Source organism: Carlito syrichta, unplaced genomic scaffold (genome assembly GCF_000164805.1).
Source record: "Carlito syrichta isolate Samal-C Ts95f unplaced genomic scaffold, Tarsius_syrichta-2.0.1 Scaffold168982, whole genome shotgun sequence".
Lineage (NCBI taxonomy): Eukaryota > Metazoa > Chordata > Mammalia > Primates > Tarsiidae > Carlito > Carlito syrichta.
In genome coordinates, this window is record NW_007113078.1 from 92,422 (window position 1) to 102,999 (window position 10,578).

At 60.3% G+C, this 10,578-nt stretch overlaps 1 protein-coding gene across 1 annotated transcript in view; it reads left to right on the plus strand.

Moving 5' to 3' along the window:
* The window catches only part of SUFU (SUFU negative regulator of hedgehog signaling), a gene marked incomplete at its 3' end in the record, with an annotated part of 84,410 nt that overhangs the window by 70,283 nt on the left and 3,549 nt on the right, over positions 1-10,578 (plus strand). Inside the window, exon 8 of the mRNA XM_021709149.1 lies at positions 668-779. Coding sequence (XP_021564824.1) covers positions 668-779 — 112 coding nt within the window. The remainder of the gene's footprint in view (positions 1-667; positions 780-10,578) is intronic.

Consider the following 10,578-nt stretch of genomic DNA (forward strand, 5'->3'; position numbering starts at 1 on the left):
ACTGCACTCCAGTCTGGGCGACAGAGTGAGACGCCAACTCAAAAAAAAAAAAAAAAGGAAGGAAATCTTAGCTGGAAACCTCACAGTAGGGACCACACTGGTGAGCCTCCCCCCAGAGACTGGCAAGGCCCCTTGCCAGTGAGTATTCCCACCCAGACCCCCTCCACCCCAGACCCTTCTGGCTCTGTGGAGGGGCAGAGCTCCTTGGAGCCAGCCGAAGGGGAGGACTAGCCCAGCACCGCACTGACCCGAGCCCAAGAGGAAGGGTCACAGGGCCAGGCACGAGTTGACCACTCAGAGCCCCGAGGGGCGTGGAAGAGGCGCCTGCCTAGTCATGGCAGGCACCTGCAGGCCTCTCGTGTCCATTTCCGGCAGGATCCCTGACTGTCAGGGCCGTGTTTAGGGAAAACTCTGGGCCTGTGACACAGAAGGAAAGGACAGTGGAGAGCGCTTCTGGAATCCAGAGGCCGCCCTGGTCTTCTGCAGGATGGTGCGCTTCAGACCCAGGGGTTCCCGAGGGTGGGTGTCTCCATGCTTGGTTGTCTGGAGCGGCCAGGACCGACCAGCTGGTGGCTTTCCCAGCACACCTGCTGAGCCAGGTCTCAGGGCAAGGGGGTGTGGCTGAGAGCCCGGGGGGCCATCGGGCAGCTTAGTGGTGTCATTGCAGACACAGAGCAGATCCGGGAGACGCTGAGGAGAGGACTCGAGATCAACAGCAAGCCTGTCCTTCCGCCCATCAACCCTCAGCGGCAGAATGGCCTCACCCATGACCGGGCTCCGTGAGTCCCCGGGCCCCAGGGCTGGAACAAGAGGATGGTTTTGTCCCTATGGGTTGCATGAGAGAACAGTGCCCACAGCCTTGCGGGTGGGCCAGGGCCTCTGGGCTAGGACAGGCCTGGTCTGGGGCACACGGATCTGTGGCCACAGGGAGGGCCTGTGAGGGCCCAATGGCCGTGAATACAAACTTCGTTCGACACTGACTCGGGCTGTGTGAACAGACGGGGCCGGTTGGGTCACGGCCTGACGTGGGCCTGTAGCCTGTGGGAGCCCCTTGTGCACACGGCCCTCCTTATCACAGCTCAGAGAGTGGCCCTTCCTTCCTTCCTGGAGCCTGGTCTCGGTGATAGCTGCCGCCCGGGGGCCTCCCTGTCTGGCCAGCCCCATGCGGGACGCCTGCTAGGAGGCCCTCTTCCTGTCTCACCTCCCTGGGGCCCGGGGAGGGGAAGGGAAGTCCTTGGCAGGCCTCTGCCTGCTGTCCGGGGGCCCCTTGAGCCCTCAGGAGAGATGGCGGCCACCCTGTAGGTCAGATCTGCTTCCTGCCAGCTTCTCTTCCTCTGATAGGGGACACGCAGGCAGGGCTGGGGTTGGGATACCCCACCCTGGTTCTGGGGCAGCTCTTGGGAATAGCTGCTGGCAGGGGTCCCCAGGGGCGGCAGCCAGAGCAGGAGCCCAGCCTGTCCAGGCTAAAAGGGGGTCATCCTATCCCACCAGACCCAGTGGCCCAGCCTTCTTCTCAGCAGTCTTTATTGGGCAGGGTACGGTGACTCACGCCTGTAATCCCAGCACTGTTGGGAGGCCAAGGTGGGAGGATTTCTTGAGCCCAGGACTTCCAGACTAACCCAGGCAACATAATAAGACCTCGTTCTACTAAAACTAAATGAGTTAGCCCGTGTGGTGGCACGTGCCTTTAGTCCTAGCTACTTGGGCGACTGAGGCAGCAGGAACACCTGAGCCAAGAGGTGGAGGCCGCAGCGAGCCATAATTGAGCCACTGCTCTGCCCCCTGGGCGGCAAAGTGAGACCCCAGCTCTATACTGCACACTGGCCTGTGGGAGGCCAGACCTGGGGGCCCTCTGCGGTGCATGGACCCTTCCTCCTGGGAGCGCAAGGGAAGCAGTTCGCTTTTGATGGCAAGCACCTGGCCGTGCCTGCGGCTGCGGAGTCTAGTTCCAGCCACTGGCTGTGGCCCTGGACTGGTGGTGGTTCAGTCACTACAGAAGGGACTGGCCAGCACAATCTGGAGTCGTTAGGGAGTGTCAGGGAGGGCATCTCGGAGGAGGAAGAACAGGAGGTGAGCCTTGGAGGTGCCTCAGAATTGCGACGAGCAGGGAAGGAGCTGCAGGGATGCATGGTGGCTCCAGCCGAGGCCTCCTGGGGGCAGGCGTGGGGCAGAGAGCGAGTCCGGGACAGGCTCGTCCTGGTACCGCTCTGGGCCTCTCGCTCTGGGCCTCGTTGGCACTGAGGGGCTCCAGGGCACCAGAAGGCTCAGAGTTTCCAGCAGACGGCCCGTGGCCCGGAAACAGTCTCCGCCCCCGAAGGCCAGGATTTCTGGCAAGAGGGCGTGGGATCCTGCAGAGATGCGCTCCCTGCCCACTGTGCCTCCGGGCCAGGCCTGAGTGCTTGCTCCCTGGCCGCGCCCCCAGACGTTGGAGGGGCACGGGGCTCTGGGTTTCCAGACTCGGGCGCTGGGGCGTGGGTCCTGGCGCGGGCTGTTGGTAGACTGGGCAGGCACGGTCTTTGTCCTTTGGCTTGAGCTGTCCGGTACCGAGGTGGACAGTAGGAGCCCGGAGACTGGCCCCTGGGATCAGCCTTCCTCCCTGCAGACCGAGACCTAGCCGGATCTCGGAGGGCTGACTCTGCACTCTGAGGGGCTCAGTGCCGGCTGCCTGTTCCGGCCGTGGTTGGGAAGCAAATCGGCCCCTCCTCCTCCCGCACGATCTCCTGACTGGCCGGCCTCTGGGGCTCTGGCTTCCTGCTGCCTCAGGTGGGGGTGGCGGACTGGGGTCAGATCCACAGGCGTGGCGGTGGTGTCTGCGCTGCCCACTCGGGAACTGACCCCGTTTCAGATGCGCCACGTGGCCTGCGGTGAAGGAGCCGGCCGGAATGTGCTGGCACCAGTGTGTGCGCCTCTCCCTGTGGGAAGCCGCTGGCGCAGGCCGCCGCCCACCTGCACGTCTGTTTGGCCTCCTTCAGGGGTTCTGGGCTGCGGAGTGCTGGCGTCTGGGCCCCGCAGGTCTGAACGCGGCTGAGGAGAACACCCAGGTGGATCTGAGGCTCAAGCGGCTGGCCGGGTTGGGGGTCCGCACTGGGCCCTGGCGCGCCAGGTGCCAGGCAGTTGCTCTCCCCACACCTCGGAGCTGCTCTCTCTGCAGGTGTCGGGCCGAGTGCGCTGGGCCTCCACGAACTCACTGTGGCTGCTCTGTGGAGGAGAAGGTCCTCCGTGGCCTCTTTTACGGGTGAGGAGACTGAGGCGCAGAGAGGCTAGCCAGTAGCTTGCCCCAGGTTGGAATGGGCCGAGCAGATGGCGACCCACCGGCCACTGGATCCCGTGTCATCCTCCTTGGCTCTCAGCGATGCTGCGAGGGACACACGGCTTTGTCTTTGAGGGCAGAATGGCCCTCGCGGTGGCCTCTCCCGCTGGCAGCACGAGCAGGGCCTCGTGTGACACTGAGAGCCGGCTAGAGCCTGCGACAGGAGCTCCTTGGGCTTCCCTGACTGGGGAACAGCAGCCACGAGCCTCGGTGACCCCGAGTCCTGGAAGCAGAGCTGTGTCGGGACTGGTTCATTTATTCCTGAATCGCGCTGATACAGGCCTGGCTTTCTTCAAGCGCTGAAGCAAACACAGCCTGTCCTAGCCTCCGGCACCTGGGCCGGGAAGTCTTTCCCCTCCATGAGGGTGCCCTTGGCTTCTGCATTCCAGCCTCCGTTTGCATCTGGCTCTTCCCAAGATGTACAGCTGAGAAAAGCCTCCCTGGGCCCTGGTTCTTCCCACCTGCTGCCTCTGCAGGTGGGCTGGGGACATGCTTCAGGACGTGCTGCCAACCTCAGGAGGATGGGCAAGTCTCTGGGCCTCCTCTGTCTGAGGTCGCCTGGTGAGATGTGGCCTGGTTCGCAGAGTCTGGCCTCAGTGCTGGTCCCTCTGGCGTGGTCAGGGGCGTTTTGTGAGGAGTCTGCATGGCTGTAAACTGGCTCAGGTGCTGGGAGCCCGTGTCCGAATTCCAAGCCCAGCGGCTCCACCATGGAGGTGGGGACCTCTCGGGAGCACTGGGGTCCTGCACCTCCCTGGAGTGGGGCGGGCTCTCGCGTGTGCACACATGCTTGTGGGCAAGGAGCGCTTTGTGGTTGAGGCGTCCCTAGCCAGCGGACTTGCTGCCCTGGCTGAGCCCACTTCTTGGGCTTCCGGAATCTTGTGAGCAGCTTGGAAGACCCTTTTTTCCTCACCTTGTCCCCTGGAGGGTTGAGTTTGAGCGTGGATTTTGTTGAGACGGTCTCGTCTGCACCCCCCAACACACGCCCGGGCGCGAGAGCCTCTGCTCCCGTAAGTGGCCGTGGACGGGTGGCCCTGCTGCCGCTACTCCACACCTCGCATGGCTTGTGGCGTGGCAGTGAGTCGTCCTCTTAGGAAAGCTGTGAGGTCCATGAAGAATAACTAGAAAGAGGACCTCTCATCTGCATCCGACCCAATGGTACGTTGGGTGGCGGAAGGTGAGTCTCCCTCTAGGAGCACAGCTGGGTGGTGGCTGAGCTGCTGGCCCACAGGGCACCCTTGGGCCGCCTGCCGCGGGGTCTCGCGTCCCCGCAGCACCAGCCTGGAGCCTGCCCTGGCGCTGGCCTCCCCTGCATCCTGTGCGAGGCTGTGTGCTTGGCCCTGGAGAGAGACTCAGAGGGGAGCAGCCCTACCCTATGGCCCAGCCAGGCTGCAGGCCGGGAAAACGGCCGGCCTCTCTCTGCTGGCTTCCTGGATGGCGTCCCCTTGATAGTGTGGCCACTGTAGACCCTCACGCCTTTTTCAGGGCGCAGGTCTGACGGGCGAGTTCCATGGGAGTCCATTCTTGGCTCTGCGGCCCCAAGAGATGAGGCCGCGGCCTCGCCCACAGCCCCAGCTTCACAGCTCCTCAGGCCAGTGCCACGTCCCTCCTCGAGCTGCACAGCTGGGGGGTTGCATAGCCCATCCGTGGTCCTGGGTGTCACCGGCACTCAGTGGCAAGCCTCTTCTCTGGGAAAGGGGGGAGGGGCTCAAGTGAGGAGGCGGAGGCAGGAGGTGCCCCCGTGTGACAGAGGCAGGGGAGCTGGGCTCAGGCTCCAGCCGGTGGGCTCAGGAAGGCCAGAGTCTGCACCTCCTCCCCAAGGCAGAGCAGGGCTGGGGACCGAGGCTCTAGCTCCCAGAGGAGCCCCGACCTCCAGCCCACTGTACTTAGCCACCCTGTCCCGTTCCGTCTCAGGACGCTGGTGGGGAGATGCTGCCTGTCGTTGTGGGTGTCAGTGTTGACTGGTGACCTTCCATGGCCGTCATTCAGTGATGTTCCCACCAGAGTTTGCCAGACGATAGGCGGCACGGCCTTGGGCTCCCCTCACCTCCACCCACCTGCCCTCCCAGTCCTGCCCTAAAGGGAGACCGGGCAGGTTCCTTCTCTGGAGAGGTGAGCGTTCTCACCAGCCATCAGGAAGCAAAAGGAGTCATGTCCCAGGCGAGAGGAGAAGCCGGGAGTTGGGCAAGCACGGAAGGCCAAAGCTCCTTTGCATCCGAATTGGCAGCCGCCCCGTGTCCTGGCATCATGTGGCCAGTGCAGAGTCTCCTGCACAGACTTGCAGCTATCAACGGAATAGACCCAGAGCCCTTAGGCTAAAATGGAGACATTCCTACCTTTTGATCTATAGAGCCCAGGGGAGCATGGACAAGACTGTCCTTCTGGAAACCTAGGCGGGACCTGTCCTGACACTGGATGTGTAAGAAGTCACCCTGTGCGATGGGAAACGTGGAGGATGACTGTGTTGCGCAGGCAGTGCTGAGACTGAGGTGTGGATGGATTTTTTTTTTTGAGTTGGAGTCTCACTCCGTCACCCAGGCTGGAGTGCAGTGGTACGTTCACCCCGGCGTTGACCTGCTGGGCTCCGGCGATTCTCCCGCCTCAGCCTTCCAAGTCACTGGAACTGTAGGCGCGTGCTACCACGCCCAGCTGATTTTTGACTTTTTATTGTAGAGACAAGGTCTTGCCAGATCACCAGGGCTGGTCTCGAACCCGTGGGCTCAGGCGATCCACTCGCCTCGGCCTCCCGGAGTGCTGGGATGACAGGCTGAGCCACCGAGCCCGGCCTGTGGAAGGATTTAGACCTGGCCCTGGGTGACTGCCCTCAGTGATCCCCACGCAGGAGTCCCAGGCCAGGGCGGTTTTCGTTGTGTGTCGGGCCTATGTCGTGACTGCTGTTGTCCCGTCCCGGCTTAGCCAGGTCACGTGCCTTGTCCAGAGTCAGCCTGCTGGGAGCCAGTGCTGGCTGGGATTTGAGCCTCAGGTTGCTGGACTCCAGGCCCACCACGTTCCCTGGAAAGGGCGGGTAAGAGCGGAAGGGCGCCTGTCAGGAAGACAGAGTCGGAAGGGCGTGGAAGTGTGCACGCAGCACAGTGCTGAGCTGGTGCTTTTGTTTCCTGGAAGCCCTGCGGGTGGTGAGTCTAAGGAGACCCCTGGGCTGAGAGGCCATTCCCGCCCAGGAAGGAAGGAGCCGGGGGAGGACAGGCCCGCTGAAGCCAGTGAGAGAGACAAGAAGGGGGAACAGCAAGTGGGTCCCATGTGGGGAGGGTGCTGGAGGGTCGCAGGGTGAGGGGGCCCAGGTGACAGCCGCGCAGCCCAGGCGGGAGGTGGCAGCTCAGCCAGGAGAGGCGTCTTTGAGAGGATGGGGTTGAGAAAGACTTGGTGGATGTGATTGTCTCGGGAAGAGGAGCTGCAGCCCCTGGCGGTGGCTATTCCACCCCCGGAAACCTAGACGGTCACCAGACCCGAGGACTGTAACGAAGGGAAGAGGAGCCATGGTACTGACGCAGCCCACCTGTTGGTGGCGTCTGTGAAGGCAGAATCGTGGAAGTGCTCTGTCCTGGTCCACGTGCCCTTGCACTGGGGCATCGAGGAGGCAGGCGGGAGGGCCAAACCTGGTTTTCTAGAAGCCTGTCTTAAAATTCTGTGGGTCCTCTGGGAGGCCCTGCCCTGCCTTCCTGGAGGGTGCTTTTAATAGTTCAGGAAAAGGTAGATGTGTCTTCATGGCCCTGAAACCCCAGAAGGGAAGACCACTCAGAAGGGACGGGAGTTTCTTCGGGAGAAATACCATGGTGACATCAGGGAGTCCTGGGGTTTTGTCTTAGTGCTTTTTTTTTTTTTTTTTTTTTTTTTTTTTTTTTTTTTTTTTTTTTTTTTTTTTTTTTTTTTTTTTTTTTTTTTTTTTTTTTTTTTTTTTTTTGTGACAAGGTCTCACCCTGGTGTCCAGGCTGGAGTGCAGTGGTGTGATCATGGCTCACCGCCGCCCCAACCTCCTGGGCTCAGATAATCCACTTGCCTTCGCCTTCTCAATAGCTAAACTACAGGCATGCCCCACCATGCCTGGCTAGTTTTTAATAATTTTTTTGAAGAGAAAAAGTCTCACTGTGTTGCTCAAGCTGGTCTTGATCTCCTGGGCTCAAACAGTCCTCCCACCTCAGCTTCCCAAAGTGCTGGAATTATAGGTGTGAGCCACCACGTCCGACCACTGTTTTAGCTCTTTATTTACACATTGTTTGACCTTAGATCTGTTATTTAAGTTTCAGTGTCTTCATCTGCAAAATGGGGAAAATAGTGCCCATTTGCAGGGCTGTTGTGAAAGTGAAAGGAAGCTACGTGCATGAAGGATTTGGCATGGGTCCTGGGATCCCAGTGTACACTCAGTGGAGGAGACCTCTTGTTATCACTGTCGTGAATGACCCGCGGAAAGCCAGAAGGAGGTTTGCTCCCCAGGGACCAGTACAGGAGCGTAGAGAATACTTGGATTTTTTTTTTTTTTTTTTTTGAGTTGGAGTCTCACTCTGTCGCCCAGACTGGAGCGCAGTGGTTGCTCCCGGCCACCGCAGCCTCAACCTGCTGGGCTCCGGTGACCCTTCCACCTCAGCCTTCTGAGTAGCTGGAATTACAGGTGCGCGCTACCACGCCCGGCTGATTTTTTGTAGAGATGAGGTCTTGCTGCCCAGGCGGGTCTCGAAACCGTGGGCTCAGGCAATCCACTCACCTCAACCTCCCAGAGACACGGGATTACAGACTGAGCCACCGAGCCCAGCTGAATACTTCGATTTTTGACCAGATTTTTGAAGCGTTTGCGCAAATGCTGGAAGGAGAGGTATGGCACGCCAGCAGAGATTTTGAAGAACAGGGTTGAGAAAGGGTTGAGAAAGGCTGAAGCTCAAGGAGTGGGCCTTGCAGGCCAGTGCTGCGCACTTTGTGCTTCTCCTTAGCGCAGGGCAAAGAAAGCCCAGGCCCTGCTGTTGGGACAGAGCAGCGTCCACCACCGCAGGAGGCGGGGAGAGGGGCCCGTAGACAGAAGGCCTCAGGAGTCTCGGGTGCAGCAGGCTCTCGCCCGTGAGACCCGTGACTTGGCGCCACCAGGGAATGCCTGGGCTGGGTGACCCAGCAGGGCAGCCGCAGATGCTTTAGGGGGAAGCAGTGAGCCCTGAGCGTGCAGGCAGTCCTCACCACCATGCTGATGCGCTCACCCGCCCGGGACACGCAGACAGCACAATATCCCCAATGCAGTCGGGGCCCAGCAAGGCCTCTTGAACGCGTTCTGGCAACATCACAGGCACGATGGAGAGCACCTGGGTGAGGGACGATGGGCGGGCTGGGCTGCTGGGTGAGCATGCCCAGAGCGTGGTGATGGTGACCTGACTCTGCCCCGTTGACTGTTGATCAGAGCCAGGTGAGACCATCGGTGTGTGTGTACCCGTTCGTCAGTGACATGGAGTCAGGAAGGAATGCTGGGATGATGGGAGCCAGAGTCAGGTCAGAACAGCCCAGACAGCCTGAAACACTTGGCAGAGAAGGTGGGTTCTGCTCCTGGCTCCAAGGACCCACCAGATGGGGTGAGGGGCCCAGGAGCCACCCAGGGTAGAGTCTCGCGGGCTGAGGAAGGGTGGTATGACTTGGGGGTATGATGAGGCTACACAGAGCAGATGATTTGATGGCAGGCCCAAGCAAGAAAGATCACAGTTCCTCTGTGATCGGCACTGGTTGGGCCACACGCGGTACTTGTGTTTGCACTTGATGTTTCACTCCCGGACATGACACTTCAGCTTTGACAAGCTTGAGTGGGTCCCGGGGGGGGGCCTGAAAGATGGAGGATCTCAGAACCCTGTCAGGAAGGGAGTTGAAAGTTAGGCCCACGGATGCTAGAAGAAGAGCCGTGGGACATGCGTGGCCCGAGGGCCCGAGGCTGTCTGGGGAAGACGGCTTAGACAAGCGCTGGGTGCCGTGGGGCTGGTGGTTGGAGACTCGCAGGGAGGCAGCCCGTTCTGCAAGAGGAAGGCGGCCCTGCCAGCACCTGCCTCTGCGGGGCTTCGTAAGCCTTCCCAGAGTGCCGGTGGGTGGCCAGGCCTGCAGGTTTCGCTCCAGGAGGACAGAGCCCTTCAGGCCGTCCCAGAAGTCCCCTCTCTGCAGGGGAGCTGACCAGGCCAGAGGTGTTGGGTTCTGGGGCCAGGAGAAGGGGAAACAAGTTTCTCTTAAGCCATCGGCATTCTTGCAGAGGAGTGGATAGACTGAGGGCAGCCAGCTGACATGTTGCCGCTTTCATCAGACATTTTATGGGCACCTACTGCATTCCAGCCACAGCTAGATGCCACCTGGGAGCAGTCTCAGCTCATCCTCGTGGTGACCATTGTTATTTATCCACGTTGAGAGGATCCTGAAGCTTAGAGAGAGGTTAGGGCATCTGCCCAAGTCACATGAGACTCGAACTCAGACTGCTGTTAGCCACACTGCGTCCTGGAAAATGGCTCTGGCCCCATGACCCTGGCAGGTCCCAATTGGTGCGAGTCATGACTCCCTGGGGCCCCCTCCCTTCTGGCCCCCACACCCTGCCTGCTTCTCCGCTGGGAACTCAGAGAAAACAGCCCAGCTGAAAAACTAGGCCACACTGCTGAGCTCACTACTTATTTTTTACGACTCAGATTAAGCTGACACCCATGCAAAACACTGCAAACCTGTGTCGGCTGCAGATTTAATACTTCACCCGGCCCACGCAAATAATTCATGCTCCTGTACTGAGGTCCAGAAAAAGCAAATCAGCAAAAAGCCAGGCTCCTGCGTGTGGGGTTGGCTGTGGTTCCGTCACTGCAGCCGCCGGAAGTCCAGGGTTCCAGGACTGCACAGCTGGGGCTTGGCGAGTGCATTCTCTTAGAAGATTGAAGCACGTTTTCGATGGCGAAGGGGGTGGGAAGCGTGAATGTGGGCACCTGTCTGGTTAATTCTACAGATGAGGACATTCCTCTCCGTCTCCTTCAAGCACTTGCAGTTGAGGTTGACGTCCTCCTCGGCGGGTGCTGTGGCAGTTACCAGGGGGACGGCGGCTGACTCTCAAACCATGTGTTTTCCCTCCCACTGGAGCGTCCCTCACCCTGTGTGCTGCTGGCTTGGCTTTGCCACCCGCGCCCCACCCCCACCATCCATCGGCATTCTTCCCTGGTCCAGGCTCATCTGGGTGTGGGAACGGTCGTGGGGTGACTGAGCGTCACCCTGGCTCTTCCACATCCTCTCGCTCCGAGGCCCAGGCCTGTCCTCGCACCTCTCTGTGC